This window comes from Pleurodeles waltl, chromosome 6 (genome assembly GCF_031143425.1).
Source record: "Pleurodeles waltl isolate 20211129_DDA chromosome 6, aPleWal1.hap1.20221129, whole genome shotgun sequence".
NCBI classification, from domain to species: Eukaryota; Metazoa; Chordata; class Amphibia; order Caudata; family Salamandridae; genus Pleurodeles; species Pleurodeles waltl.
In genome coordinates this window covers 903209242-903225451 of record NC_090445.1, presented here as the reverse complement: position 1 = coordinate 903225451, position 16210 = coordinate 903209242, and the positions used below count along the sequence as shown (strand labels likewise).

The window sequence follows — 16210 nt, the reverse complement described above, 5'->3', positions numbered from 1 at the left end:
CAGGGACAGAAGGTGACAGCAGCGACAGCGACTCCTCCTCTGATGGGAGCTCCCTTGCGGTGGCGGGCCCCTCTGTGCCCCCCGCATCAACAGGTACAGCTGCCTCCCACCCTACCAGCACCGCCCTCCCAGAAGCCCCTCAGCATGTGTCCCGTGCCTGCTCACCCAGGAGGGTGGGCATCTCCTTTGCCCCAGGCACCTCAGACCCTGCCCCAGTCAGCTCTGCTGCCCTCAGTGAGGAGGCTATTGACCTCCTGAGATCCCTCACTGTTGGGCAGTCTACCATTGTGAATGCCATCCAGGATGTTGAGAGGCATTTGCAACAAACAAATGCATACCTGGAGGGCATTCATTCTGGCCAGGCAGCCCAACGGAGAGCATTTCAGGCTCTGGCCTAAGCACTGATGGCAGCCATTGTCTCTGTGTCCAGCCTCCCCCCTCCCCCCTCCCCCCTCCAACTTCCTCCCTCCTGTAGGTGTAGTACTCACCGTGGTCGTTGCAGCCGTCGTTGGAGCTCCTGATAGAGGAGCAAGAAGACCAGCGCTGGCAGTATCTGCAGTTCTGGATCCATGGTGTCCTGGTTTCTCGTGGGGTGTGGAGAGGTGAGTGTTTTCCCTTCTGTGTACTGTTTCCGCTGTGTTTTTGTTCGCGTTGGTTCTGCCCCGGAAAAGGTGGCAGATTGGCATCTTGTGATAGGGTGGGCGGTACATTGTCTACCGCCTGTCTGTTGGTTATCGCCGCGCTGTTTGTTTGTACCGCCGTGGCGGTCGGAGTGTTAAAGTGGCTGTCTAGGTTGGCGGTTTCCGCCGTTGTCGTAATTCTATTTTGTTTTCCGCCGGCCTATTGGCGGTATTACTGCCGCCTTAACACCGACCGCCAGGGTTGTAATGAGGGCTAATATGTTGTCACATTCAACCTGAGAGTTGGGTAGATCATTTTGATAATCTTTATGCCCTGTCCTGTAACCTTCCACCTATGACTCTCGTTCCCAGCAATTGGCTGCAGTGTGCTTACTTTCTGGTGACTTGGGATCGGACGTGTGTAAACCGGATGATTATATTGTCTTTACCCTGGAGGAAACACTCACCGCAATTAATTCTCTTAACCCTTCTAAAGCCCCAGGCCCAGATAAGATACCAGGTGATTTATATAAGTCTGAGCCATTGACCTGGTCCAGTTATATAAACATGATATCTAATGCAATAGCAGCTGGAGGCCCAATACCCGGCACCTGGTAAGGGGCTGAAGTAATCCCTATATACAAAAAGGGAGTGATGAGTTCCCCTGCTAATAACAGACCTATTCGCCTCATTGACAACCTCCAAACTTATTTGGCCAAACAACTTTTGAATAGGCTCCTAGATTGGGTTGATACCCACCCTGTGATTTCCTCACTTCAGGCAGGTTTTCGCCATAAAACTAGTACCGTGGACCAGGTTTTTAGGCTGGCATTGTTGCATTGGAGATATGTAACACTTTCTAAACAAAATTTGTATGTTGCCATCGTGGACCTACGCCTTTGATACAGTTCCTAGAGGGAAATTATGGGATGTCTTACATAAAATCGGTACCCCACCGAATATAATCCATCTCCTACAGTGGTTACACGAGGGCACCTATGCTCAGGTGAGGTGGGGTAACCAGAGAGAATTGACAGACCATATCGCCATCCATCGGGGGGTTCGTCAGGGATGTGTTCAGGCACCAACCTTATTTACTTTGTATATTAATGAGGTGGTACAAGCTGTATCTTCTTGTCAAAATGATGCCCCATTCCTAAATGAACAAAAGATTCCTATTCTGCTTTTTGTGGATGATTCTCTCCTCATTTCCAAGACCCCAATGGGCCTTCAGGCTCTTGTGGATAAGTTTATAACTTTTTGTTCTGACTATGGCCTGGAATTGAATGCCAGTAAAGCTAAATTGATGGTGTTCAGCCCAAGACCAGTTAGAAGATGTACTATCACTATAGCTGGGGCTCCTTTTGGGGAAAGTTAGTTCAATAGATTATTTGGGGGTGAGAATTTCCAACAAACTGCACTGGGAAGAACAGATTAACAAGAGTATGTCTCTTCTTCAACATAGATCTGGGGCTATTTTGCGTTTCTATATAAGTATTGTTACGAAGGCCGTTTCTCCGGCAATAAAAACATATCTAGCTAAAGCACAAAATGCTGCTACCTATGGTGCGGAGGTATGGGGCTTTTGTAAAACCACTAAATTGTCTGTGGGTGAGAACAACTTTGCCACAGTGCTACGTGCGTGCCCAGGTGGTACCTCCCCTGATTTCCATTTTTCTTGACCTTGGTTTTAACCATATCTCTGATGATACGATAGCTTTAAGACCGCTACTTCTCTGGGTAAGAATTTGGATGACTCCCCAGCTTGTGATTTATAGGGACTCTCTTCTTGATCTTTTAAAAAGACCTAATGTAGCCCCATTCCATGGTTTAAGCATGTGTCAAGTTGGTTTCGCATTCTGGGGCTTGGGAACTACTGGGAGAATCCACAGGATTTAGGGAAGGCTCATAAACTGTCTCTGAAAATAGCTTATTGGTCTTACGTTAGGAATAACAATCTCCTAGGTGCAACACATGGACGATTGACCAATGCATTTCTTGATTTCAAATGGTATCCTCAGTAGGAGCCCTATTTAGATCTTATCCCTGATTCTTTGGGAAAGAGCTTGTATGCTCGTTTCCGTTATGGGTGTTTACCGCTATTGTCTTTTACTGGCAGTTGGAGGACACCATCTGTGTCCAACTTATGTCCATGTTGCAATTCTGCTCTGGAAACACTTGAACATTTTGGTGGTCATTACAACCTCGGCGGTCTTTTAAGAAGACCGCTGAGGGACCGCCGTGCAGAAGACCGCCAGTAGTGGCGGTTTGCCCCTCGCCGTATTATGACCGTTGGCTGCCTTCCGTCGTTTTTCCGATGGAGAGCCGCCAACAGCCATACTTGCAGGCGGCGGGGAAGTGGAGGTTGCTCCACCTCCACCGCCACGCCAACAGAACACCACCGAGCTAATCACGTCCTGTGATTCTGCGCGGCAGTGATCTGTTGGCGGTGTGGTGTTGGCGGAGCTGCCCCCATGGCTCCCGTCCCCTCCTGGCAGATCGAAGGAACAGGTAAGTCGATCGTCCGTTAGGGGAGGGGGGCGGGGGGCTGTTGTGTGTTGTGTGGGTACATGGGGGTGTGCGTCTGTGTATGTAGGGGGGGTGTGTGAGTGCGTGTATGCTTGCGGGGTGTTGCGTGTTTTGGAAATGAGTGCGTGTCTGTCTGTATGTATGTCTGTATGGATGTGTGTGTGAATGCATGAATGTGGGTGTACGTGTCTGAGTGTGTGTGTGGATGTTGGCATGTATGTCGGTGTGTGTGCATGTATATGTGTTGGTGGTGCCTGCGTGCGTGTCGGGTGTGTATGTGTAAGGTAATGTCGGGGTGGGGAGGGGGGCCCTGCCACCTTTGGGGGGTGGCAGGGGTGGTGGGGGGTGTAGGGGAGGGAGTCGGGGTGGGGGTGGGGGGAGGGGGAGACCCCTATCAGTGCCAGGGAAGGAATTCCCTGGCACCGATAGTGCTTACCAACATGGATTTCATGGCGGTTCCTACCGCTGGAAATCCACGGCGGTAAGCCGGGTCACAATACCGGTGGCGGTATTGTCACGGCCGCCGGGCTGGAGACCCAGGTCTCCAGCCCAGCAGGCGGAATGGAGAAGCGGCGGATGACCATGGCGGTAACCGCCATGGTCATAATACTAAAAACAAGACCGCCAGCCTGTTGGCGGTCTTACCACCGCTTTAACACCGTCCGCCAGTGTTGTAATGACCCCCTTTATGTTTTTCTGTCCAGTGTATGTCGCCCCGTGACGTAAGTGGATCTGTCCAGCATGTCAGATGTTGGGTTTTAAACGATTTGCTATTGCCCTTAGGAATCTAAAGAGTGACACTTCTGTTATTTTGATCCATGCAGTCAGCAAGTTCCTTGCTGCTGCATGCTATATAAGGACTTTTCATTTAAAAACATTGTAATTTGTATGTCACAGGGTATTCACTGAGAGTTCTCTTATTGCTTTTATTTTTTAATAATAAAGGGTATTCTTCTTTTATATTTTATTATACATTGTTTATTTTTAAACTTTCTATTTGGTAATTTGTATTTATAAGGAGTATTCTTCTGCTTTGATGGTTTTTCATGACCGAATAAAGCTTATTGTATTGCAACATGTGGATTGATCCACACAGCAGCTGTCAGGTGTTTGGTTTGTCCGGCAATATAAATGATGGCATTTTGCATGTTTATGCCAGCATAGCTTTTGAGTGGTCTGAAATAGTGAGAGCTAGGGAGTCACTTAAATGCACTTCCATTGGAGTACATTAACACATTTTGCTCTATGATAATAGTTTCTTGTCTGATTATAAATGCAAGATTACAAATACCAGATTGCACAGCATGAAATAGATAAAGGAAGGTAGTTGAATGTGACATGGACCAACTTTACATTTGAAATTGCTAGTATCTTTGTAGCTGCATCTTATCCTGGTGAGGCTGTCTCCTTACTTCAGGGTTAGATGGTTGGTGGAGGCATTTGATCTCTCAGACAACACATGCTGCAGCCCTTGGGGACCCTCTTTGGTACCCATGCCCTGCGTACCAGGGGTTTCATTTACTCGGGGCTTACAGAGGGGATAAAAGAATTACCAATTGGTGTAACAATTGCACAGTTTTAGGGAAAGAGATCTGGCACTGGGGACCTGGTTAGCAGGAACCTAGTGCAGTTTCTGTCAAAATTGCATCAAATTGCAGGCAAAAAGTGGGGGTAACTATGTCACAAAGAGGCACTCTCCTGCAGCTCATCTGCAGTTAAATCTCCCAAGGCGATCCCCCACGGGACCTGCTCTTGCTAAACTGCACTGGCTACCTTTGAAGAAAAGGAGCCTTTTCAAAGCATGTGCTATTGCCATAGAAGTTTGAATACCAAAGGTCGTCGATATTTGTACTCTTTTTGTCAAACTCTATCTTTGTAGACGAAATTTAAGATCAGCAGGCTCTTCTTGCTTGTATTACTACACTGAAAAGAGCACGCGTCGGAGGATGTTCCTTTAGTTTTTTAGCCTCCAAGATGTTGAATTCTCTGCCCCTCTCACTCTGACAGGAAAAAACTGAACTATCGTTTCGAAAAAAATTAACACCTTGGTTATTTGGACTGATTAGACTGGCTTGCTCCTTTTAGTATGCTGCCTGGCTCTGCATCCAGGAGTGAAGCATTAGCGCTGTTACACTTCGTCAGAAGTAACTAGGCGCTTTACAAACTGTTTTACTATCAATAAAATACAACATGGGTTTCAGTATTGATCTCTGTGTTAAAAGAACTTATCTTTCAAAGATCTCTACAAAGATTTGTTCTGTCTCTCTTCTGGGAATAAAGCGGGTTGTTTTAAGCAGTCTGTAATAAAGAGAATCCAAACACCAGCACTGTGCTTGTGTTGTTGTTGGAGCATATAACCTAAATTAAAAGCAGGCAAGGTTTCTCCGACATAGCTGGTTCCTTGAGACTCTGGCACCACTGCGAAAAAAAGACCGATCTTCTGCAGCGGTGGCTGGCGACATTTGAAAGTGAAGGGGCGTAAAAGTCTGGGTACTACTTTTATGTAGCGAGTGAAGCGAGCAAGCTCAATGGACAAACATGGGGTCCAGAGTGGGTCCTCCTCCCAAAGAAAATTGAAAAAAGGTTGACAAATGGAGCATTTAAAAGGAAATAAATTTTGTGAGAAAGCAAGGTTTATAAAACAGTGGGACTGTATAGCCTTTAAATATTAAACACTTTAAAATCTGCTTCATATCTTATTGCATTAATATGTTCATCCTTTACTTTAATGTGCGAATTGTACACTGCAACAACTTCAGGCCCTTTAAAGTGTGTGTTTACCCAGTGCCTTGCACTGCATGTGTCATCAACTTTGGAAGAAAATGATCTAACAGGGAATTAGGAAGCACCCACAGCTGTTGGCTTCAATCAGTCATACCGAAATATGTGCAGACAGATCTTTAAGTGGGATGGAAAAAGTGGGAGCTCTCTAAAAAGAAACATGCAAAATAAATTTCTGTGACACCCATAGTGTGTCACGTGGCCTGTATTTTGATTTCTCTATGACATGTTATTGCATCTAGAAATATAACACAACTGACATACACATAAAATCTGTCAGTACTGTTGGCTTTGTCAATGGTTGTTAGCTGTTTAAGATAAATGAGTAACAACAATGATTAGGTATAAATAGTTAACATTGGAAATGTTTTAATTCTGAAATTGTGATACTGTGAATTAAATATTATTGAGGCCTGTGGAAGGAGTAGGGCCTTCAGTTATGTGTGCTTTATGTTAGATATGTTTGCCCTTTTTCTCTGCACATCTCATCCATATGTAAATTTTCAACCTCCTCTCTTTTCTTCAGTACCCTCTTTTCACTCTCCTCTAAATGCACTTCATCGCATCTCCCTCATTTTACCACACCAACCATACACTGCACTTATTCACATTTAAGAACTTTTTTCCTTTTGCTTTTGCCTTTTGAATATTTTGACCTGTGTGCCCTCCTTTCACACACATTTACACTGAATTTCAGTTGTAACTGGAATGCATGACAATTATTCTGTGTGCTCTGCAGAGCCGCCAACCCACTGACAGGCACTTTGCTTTATTTTCAGCCTCAGCACCAGTGCTCTCAATCAAAGCCCCTCATAATTACCTGGCACAAGTCAAAGTGTGCACAATGCAAGAGTAATACAATGCACAGAAACACAGCATGATGAAACAGCTAACTTTCTTGGGGAACGCAACATTAAGTAAAACATGTGACATAAAGGACGAACTAAATCGCTTTTTAACATTCAGTGTTTGCATATCAATCCATGTATGTGGCATTAATTCTTAGGGCATGGTGATAGGGCCAGGTTTAATGCCATATAGTAGATGACTGCCTTTACTGTAAGCATATATTTATACCTTTGTGCTCGACTCAGAAATTTTGATCTGTTTTACAAGGGGACAAGAACCCTGCTCGTCTTTTGGTTCAATTTCGTGAGGGAAAAAATACAAAAGCTCCACTTCTAAAAGAACCAGCAATTTGCAGCCAGAGCCTGGGGTGTCACATTGGGGAGGCTAGTGACACAAGGGGTTTCAATACAATAAAAATACCACAAGATTAGCATTATAACACTTACCCTTACTGAAGCCAAGGCACCAAGTTACACCTGTCTGCATCCACTCCTACTGCATGACAATTGGGGAAAGGGTGGGATCTATGCCTATAAATGATGAATGGCGGCCCTCATGCAGGGATGAAGAGTCTAACTCCCGAAGTCGTGAAGCTAAAAACGTCACTGGCCTATGGTGGAGACTGCTGCAGACCACAATGGAAATGAAGGGCTTTAGAACAGTCAACCCTGTGTCATGTGTCACAGCGTAGAAAGTTGATTTATTTCCTGGCTTCCGTCTCGTGCTTCAGAGCGAGGCAGGGCAGGCAGCCTTGGACAGACAGCCCAGACTTAAATGCATCAATTTGTTTATGATCGCATCTCAGAACAAATCGTTTTTTGCTATAATTGTGTAGGAATTTCAGACGGGCACAGCCCCTCAACCCTAAAGGAGTAGCCGCCCCTGATCTCTGGTATCTGCCGTATATGAGCCTGATTTTTCACCAGAGGAGTTTGTTCAACAAATACATTTCAACTGTGTACATTCTGTCTGCATTGAAATCAAGCCTAGGTGGGGGATGGGAGGGTGGAGGGTTCTGTGCATGAACCACATAGGCCTTCACATTACGAAAGGTAATTCTGATTTGTCAGGATACTCCCGACCAAATCAACACAGCAACCCAAGATGAAAGATTTGCTTTCAGACTTTACCGTGCATAAACTCTCTGATCAAACATTTTACTTTTTCCACACCAACATCACACAAAATGTATTTTTGGTAAGTATGTTAGACCTCACTGTGCAGATATTTGGGGCACCCAGGTTCAACTGATAATTTAGTACAAATATTCAGGTAAATGTCATTTACATCTGCTTCCAATATGATGTGTGATAATTTCATGTTCAATGGGTACGATTACAAGCAAAGTTATGATACCATAATTCCAAAGGCATAGCATCATGTTACACAATTATAAATATTATGGGGTAATTATCCAGGCAGAGCTGTAAGTCACACCTTTTCAATGTAAGAATAATAGGAGGAATTCTTGAACACTTACTTTGAATTCCTCTTCCAGGCCTATTCTGTCAAAGGGTGTGCTTGTGTTGTGCAGGGTTTGCAAGTGCTTTTCTAAGGAGGCCACATCCAGCTCGGTGTCACCGTAGAGGTAGTATTCAAGTAAGGCTTGGTAAATGAAAGAATACTGCATCTAAAAAGCAAAGCATACAATATTATCATTCACTCATGAAGTTTTTTGGGGTCTACTGTCATCATTAAGTATAACAAGTAACACAATTCAGCAACTTAATTTCACAACACTGCTTCCAGGTGAGGCTCGTCCCATAGGTCGGCCTGACAGACACTCTTCATTTTCTGCTCAGACAGCCAGGAGTGAGACATGCGCGATTTGCGCAGACTCCTGGCTGACTGAGCTGAACTTTGCTGGGCTGAGGAGGTCACAGCTCCTATGGGCGTGACATCCTCAGCTCAGCAAAGGTGCCTCGAGGCCCTCCCCTAAGTGACGAGGAAAGCGTCACCCATTGACTTCGACCTGGGTGCTTCAGGTTTAAGCCTCAAGCGGCCAGGGTGATTGTCAAGCAGTGACACTTCATCACAAAATGGGGTGGGGTCAACAATCTCACTGACCCCATCCCACTCTGTGACGAAGCTGGGACTGCTGCCTTCCCTCATTGGCTGACCTATGGTTAGTCAATGAGGGAAGGCAGCAGTCCCAACCCTCCTGTGTCCTCGAGGCTGAAGGTAAGTGTGTGTGGGTTTGTGTGTGTGTGATGTTTTAAAATGAATGTTTGGTGCGTGTGTGCATGTAAGAATGTTATGAGTGTTGTTAATGGATGTGCGTGTGTGTGTAAAAGAATGAGTGTGTGTGATCTTTAAAATGAATGTTTGGTGTGTGCATGCATGTTTGAATGTTATAAGTGTTAATGGATGTGCGTACGTGCGTGTGTAAAAGAATAAGTGTGTGTGTGTGATGTTTTAAAATTAATGTTTGGTGCGTGCATGTATGTTTGAATGGGATGAGTGTTGTTAATGGATGTGCGTGCGTGCAAGAATGAGTGTGTGTGTGTGTGTGTGTGTGTGTGTGCTTTCTGCCCGCCCCTCCCTCATAAAAGCTGCCGGACGCCACTGACTGCTTCACGTACATCGGTCTGGACCATTTGCGGGCGCTGGTGGCGGATTCTAGACACAAACTCGTAGACGTCGATCTTCTGTTCCGCATGCATCATATCGATCATAGCATCAATGACGATAAACGTGCCGGTCCGACCCACACCAGCACTGAAAGAGAGGAGAAACAGGACACAGAATTGCGTCACACGCATTTGTCTTCCCTGTAAAAATACATAAATTCAGAACTGTACTCTTTACTTTCATGTTCTTTTCTTAAGTGCTAATTATGTTCAATGTAACTTGTATTTAATTACATGCCATCTGATCTGCAGCCACAAGAGGGAGCTCCTCTGTTATAAATGAAACTCTTCTATTTAATTTACATTTCTTTTTTCACACGAACATTCTTTGGCATAGTGCTTCGCAGACTGAAAAGCCGTCATTCGGCCTGCTGCCTTTTTTATGCCAAGAAGATACTGATACTTCCTGGGTATTATATTCCCAATGATTTAATCCAGGCTGTTAGCTCAATGCGCCCTTCAAAGAAGGCATTCGCTATGCACAGATCAATAAATACGTGGTTTGAAATACATTTACAGTAATCATTTCTATTTTTTGCTGTGAAGTGTATTCCAGAATGTAATTTAAGATTAATTCTAAAAAAACGCATATTGAATATGTGCAGAAGGAATTGGTTCGTTCATATCATCACGTGTGACACATTCACCAGATGAGGTGTTGGGGACCAGAACCTGTCACCAGGATAATCGAGGCTGCGTGTCGAGACTTCCTGGCTCACAAGCCCGATGGACTTCGGAGAAGACCCACAAATGAGCACTCGCCCAGACTCCAGAAACATGTAAAAAACTGTTCGGTTATTATTTTTTCATACCACCAATTGTTCAGCGCAATAGCTGCCCTACCACAAACCCCGAAAGCAGATGCTGTCATGAAAATCAGCAAATCATTTCAAAATTAACTTGAAAATGTATTGTGACAAACGTGACGCCCTTCTCGCCAGGTACAGCCATAACATATTTCCAAAGACTGAAAGTTACAACAGCAGGAAACACGTCATAGAAGAGGGGCGGGGGGAATAACCAGAGGAGGCAATCTTGGCATGTCATCAGTGGCGTAACGAAAAATAATGGGGCACCCTACAGAATGTGAAAAGTGGCCCATATAACACAGATATTCAACGGACTCGAGCTAAACGGGGGCCCTCCTTCATGGTTGAGGGGCCCCTGAAGCCTTGGTGTGGGGTGGGGGGGCTGCGGCGCAGAGGCTGCAGGGGCCCTGCTTGTTTTTGGAGAGAGCTGTAACGACTTTTCATATGTTAATATACTAACACGATGGGGGTCAGTACGACCTCGGCGGTCTTTGGCCGCGGGAGACAGAATACCGCCATTGCCTGCGGTATTCCTGGCTCCCTATTATGACATTTCCGCTGGGCCAGCGGATGGTAACAGTGTTGTGCCAGCGGAAATGTCACATCAACATTGCTGCGGCAATGCTGATGTGCTGCAGGTGCAGTAGCACCCGTCGCACATTTCACTGCCCGAAATTCGGGCAGTGAAATGCGCGACGGGGCTATGCCTGGGTGCCCCTGCACTGCCCATGCCAAGTGCATGGGCAGTGCAGGGGCCCCCAAGGGCACCCCAAGTCCCCTTACCGCCAGCCTTTCAATGGCGGTGTGTACCACTTGGGACAGGCTGGCGGTCGGGGACTCATAATCCCCAGGGCAGCGGTGCTTGCACCGCTGCCCTGGGGATTATGACCACCAGGCGGAATCCTGGCGGGATATTGGAGGGGCCGGCGGTATGGCCGTGGCAATTCCGCCACGGTCATAATTGCTGGCGGTACACCGCCAGCCTGTTGGTGGTGTTACCGCCACCTTACCGCCGGCCGCCAGGGTCGTAATGACCCCCAATGTCTTTCAGAAAACAGACCCAGTGAATACATCGTCCATCGTCCCTATTAGATTCAGTCTGAATAAACGATGTAAAAGGTTCAGGTCTGAATTTGCACTACTAACATAAATTAATTATAAGACCTGGCCCCATGATCCATTATAACAGTGGTTCCCAACTGTTTGACTTCTGTGGACCCCCACTTTATCATTACTGGAACCTGGGGACCCACACTGAATCATTACTGGAATCCGGGGACCCCTCCCCACTAAGTCATTACTGAAAGCTGGGGATCTAATCTGTTAATATTATTTAATTTTCTAAGCAGTCGCGGACCCTCTGAGGAGGCTTCGCGGACCCCCAAGGGTCCCTGGACCACAGTTTGGGAACCACTGCATTATAACACTGCGCCTATGCGTGGGTTATTTATACGAGTTAAGGACAAAGGTTGTCCCACACTGCCTCCTTATGTGACATTTTGTGTCCTGTGAAGACAGCTGCAAGATAACAATCAGCAGCTTCAGGTTTGTAAATCTAAGTATGAGCGTAGACAACTGAAATGGATGATGAGAGAAAAATCTCCTTTTTGCTTTCTTTTTTAAATTTGGGTCAACGCATTGTTCTTGAACTTGGGTTTGTTAACAGTTCAAAATAAAAGTCCATATAACTCTAACTTTTTACTCTTCGATGCACCTGACATATTTCTAATACCAATTTCTCAAATTGTTTTACACTAAACCAACAAAGACATTTCCCTAAGAAAAGTTATAGGTTGATGTTAAGTGTGGCGTAGTTCACTTCAGCTGTTTTTTATGCAGTACACATTGAAGACAGGAAATAATACAGCGTTTGTGACTCTCTCCATGTATAAATCCCCACCTCAAACTCCTCTTCCTACCTGGACAGGTCTGCTCATAACTTGCTATGCTGTGCCTCAGATGGATAAACTTTTTTTGTGGAAAGCTTCATGCAAATTTATTGAAAAGTGCCAAGGTTATTAGCAAAACAAGAAAAAAACGTTTTAAAGGAAACACTTACCTAAACCAACTGCAGAGTGCCTATTACTCTCTGTAGAACCTTTTTCTAACATCAGCTTGTATCAGCTATGGGGTGCACTGGACATGACGGTAGGTCTGAGTTAAGGAGTGCATTGTACATAGCCTAGCATAACTGGTACATTTCAAGGCTATTTCGGCTTTGTGTTAGCTGAACCCTAACTAACCTTTACCTATCTTTTTCTACTAAAAAAACACCCAGCCTTGAAAAATGACCATTCTTCTTACTCAAAATGTACAATCACCGTACTTCCCTTCTGTTCTTCGCCAGGCATCACATAAATTCAGGTCCTCCACCACAGAGAGGAATAAAACATTTGTTCTTGGAGAGTGGACTTGGGAGCGCACTGTTGACCTATCTAGTACCCCATCAACAATTCCTTTAAAATATTCCCCTAACATTAGTGGGAAGTGAAAATCCAAGAGGGAGAAACAAACAACTGCCCATGGGAACCCTCTCTTCTAAAGGCATAGGTAAAAGCCTATTTAAGCTCCTTTTCCACCAGTGGCCATTATATCAGAACTATTCACTACGTTCCACCCTGGCCTGAATTCAAACTTTGTGAAAATTCATCCACATCCTCATGGTCTGTAAAGTTATACATGCTATTGTTGTTCATAACCCTCAACAGTGCAGGGAACTTGATCTGGGTGCTAACACCAACCTTCTTTAGATCCTCCATCCACTTTCCCAGTTACCACTGCCTGTCTAGAGTGGATGTGAGAGGTCTGACCTGATAGAGAATGAAATATCCTGGACCTTAAGGGTCTTCTCCCTTATTGCAGCCGCTAAGACTCTCTCCTTAACTGTGTACAATAGAGAATTAACCAGGATTTTAATGGTTTCATCCCTCTAGCATTTAGCTTGAAAGGATCCCTATAAATCCTCTGAATTTCAGAGTCTAAACCTACAGCATCAGTGGCCTGTGGGAGCGCCTCCCTAAGATTCCTCACCACAAAGGATTCCAGGTCACCCCTTCAATTCCTTTGGGAACATTCAGGACCCTTGCGTTATTCTTGAGTATCTCCAGTTTCTGTTCCAAATCTTTCCCCCTACATTTCAAATCCTGAATCTCTTTAACACGCTCCTTACTTTCCACAATGAGATTCTGAACTACTTTCTCTAGTGCTTCTGTGCACTCTGCTAGCTCATCGATCTTCCCTTCTAACTAACCCAAGCACCTTAAATGTCCCTTTGATGAAACAGTCTTTATTCACTGTCATTAGCACCCTTAGCATCTCCTGTACTGACTGCTGTCCGCCTTCTCCCAACCTCTCCCCTTTAAAATTTCCTGGGTGGACTTCCCCTGGTTATCCGTACCCTGGAAGACCATCCCCTCCACCTCCTCATTGCTCCTTACTACATTTGAGTTCTCCCTAGGGCTCTGTTTTGTTAGTAGAAAGGGGTATTATGAACAAATTGTGAAAGTTGGAGCATTTGCCTCTCCATTTCTCTGATTGCGTTGCCATAAGTATGCATGTTGCTTTACTTGGTAAGCAGAAGTTTAGGAGATAGACACCCGAGAGGAAGAACTTGGTCTGGGAACCTTTGGGGAAAATAAGATAATTTTTCTTATTTAATGAGGAAACAACAAGGTTAGAGGTGTAAGGGACACATATACGGCCTACTTGAAGGGGTTGTTACAAAGTCTAGGAGTGTCCAGGAATTGAGAATAATGGGGCATGCTATGGGAATTAGAGGATGAGCTACTTAGTCTGGAAGGGAAAATGAAGATGGTGGGGCTGGATGGAGAGAAGGGAGGAAGAGAGCAAGAACTGTATGAGCGCCAGGCGGAACTTTGGGTGAGAATTGAGAATGTGGAGAGGGAGCGATGGGAAGCCAGTAAACTGAGACATTTTGAATCTGGGAAGCACTGTAGGAAAGTGCTTTCCTGGATGTCTAGAAAAGACAGAAACAGATATTTTATCTCTTGGATACAAGGGGAATCTAAAGTCCTAGTAGAGGAAAATGAAGGGGCTGAAGATGCCTTTGTGAGTTTCTTTCAGAAACTGTATTCTGAACTAAATGAATTGGTTTTAGGTCAGGTAAAGGATTGGTGGAAGATGAGAGAGTTACTCTTCATCACTCAAGATGCTCAGGGATATTTAAACCAAGAGATTGATGGGTAAGGGATATTGGCAGGAATTAAGAACTCAAGAAGACAGAGCACCACTGGCCTGGATGGGATTCCCAATGAGGTATACATTGCTCTTGCAGATAAAATAATCCCAATAAAGGTAAACTGGTTCAATTTGATTCCGTTGGAAGGCTCCCCCATCTCCTTGTCATGGAGTGAGGCAACAGTAACATTGATTTTGAAACTGGCAAGAACCCGAAAGAATGCCAATAATATCAACCTATATCCCTGTTAAATTGTGACTATAAAGTTTTATCAAACTTGTTGGCTAAGCGACTGAGCAGGGTTGTAAGCACAGTGATCCATCAAAACCAAAAGGGTTTTGTACCAGGGAGGCACTGGAAGAAATTGCCACATAGTCTGATTGGTACCATTGATATTGCCATGAACATGCATTACCAGTTGCCATTCTCACTTTTGACACAGCAAAGGCTTTTGATCAAATAAAAAATGTGATGCTGGTACTTTGGCACACAGGGGCTGCAGGTGCTATAGGGAAAGGGAATGTATTACTCTCTCACAGCAGGAATTCTGGTTAATGGCTCTTTATCTATTCCTTTTGACGTCAGGAGGGAAACTAGGCAGGGCTGTCCGCTCTCCCATTCCTGTTTGTGCTATACATAGAACCACTGGCAAAGTCTACAGTTAAATTCTGAGATACTCCCCTTCAGATATGGGGGGATGACTAGAAAGGTGACATTATAAGCAGACAACCTAGTGGTGTATACTTCAGATACTACAAAGTCATTACCGCACATAGAACAGGAGTTGGATTTTTTTAGGAAATTCTCACCGCATCAAATTAATGAAGCCAAGACAGAAAAATTTCTTGGAACATGCACTGTGAGGGAATGAATATTAAGGAAGAAATGAAATATTTGGGAATAAGTGTGGTATGGGATCTTGATTGTCTTGTTAATAGGAATTTAGAGAGGGTGAGGAAGAAGTGGATACGCTGTTGGTTAAGTGGCAGTTCTTACTTCTTACGATTTATGGACGAATTAACCTTGTGAACATGACAATCTTACCTAAGTTAACCTTTTTATTTGATAACATCCCACTTACCTTTAGCAGCAACATTCGCAATAAGATACAGGGGAGATTATCATTTTAGTTTGGGCTTCCAAAGGTATTCTGTTATCCTAGAAGAAACTAAGAAGGAAATTACACGATGGTGGTATTACACTTCCTGACATTAAAATGTATTGCTGGGCATTTCAGATAAAAAATTGGAGAATGCTTTTTTTCCCAGATGAGTCTTGTTTGGGGGTCCTCTATAAAGCCATGTTAGAAGGAGACAGGTCTGGAGGGTTTCTTCATAAACTTGGCACCCAAATACTTCAAGTAAGATTGAAGTGCCGTAGATCTGCAGATAAGGTATGGGCTGAAGTGAAAGTATTCTTAGCAATTCCATACTACAATTATTTGTCACCAATTCAGGGCTCTCCAGAACACCAGAATGTTTAAAGGACTTCTCAGTGGCCATTTTGCAAAAGGAAGGAATTAAGTTTTGGGGCAGGTATTTGTGGGAGACAAATTAATGCCCTGGGATGAATGTTCAATGATGGTAGAAATGGGTATGTCTAGATTTAAGAGCTATCAGTTTGCCAACTGGTTTAGAACGAAAGACTGGTCAAATTGTGAGCTCCTGGATATAATGGATTTGGCGATACATGATATTAAGGCCATGAAGAAGGAAGTATCTAAGTGGAACTCCCACCTGATAAAGGCAGTGGAATAGAATATGAAACTGGTGTATAGCATTTGGAAGACTGCAT

General features: G+C 44.5%; 1 protein-coding gene across 2 annotated transcripts in view; it reads right to left on the bottom strand.

The window, feature by feature from the left end:
* PTPRE (protein tyrosine phosphatase receptor type E) overlaps positions 1–16210 on the bottom strand; it is a 939227-nt gene that overhangs the window by 169060 nt on the left and 753957 nt on the right. For both annotated transcript variants that reach the window (XM_069239717.1, XM_069239718.1), the window contains 2 exons: positions 9362–9497; positions 8260–8409 (listed from right to left, as the gene is read on the bottom strand). In XM_069239717.1, coding sequence (XP_069095818.1) covers positions 8260–8409; positions 9362–9497 — 286 coding nt within the window. The remainder of the gene's footprint in view (positions 1–8259; positions 8410–9361; positions 9498–16210) is intronic.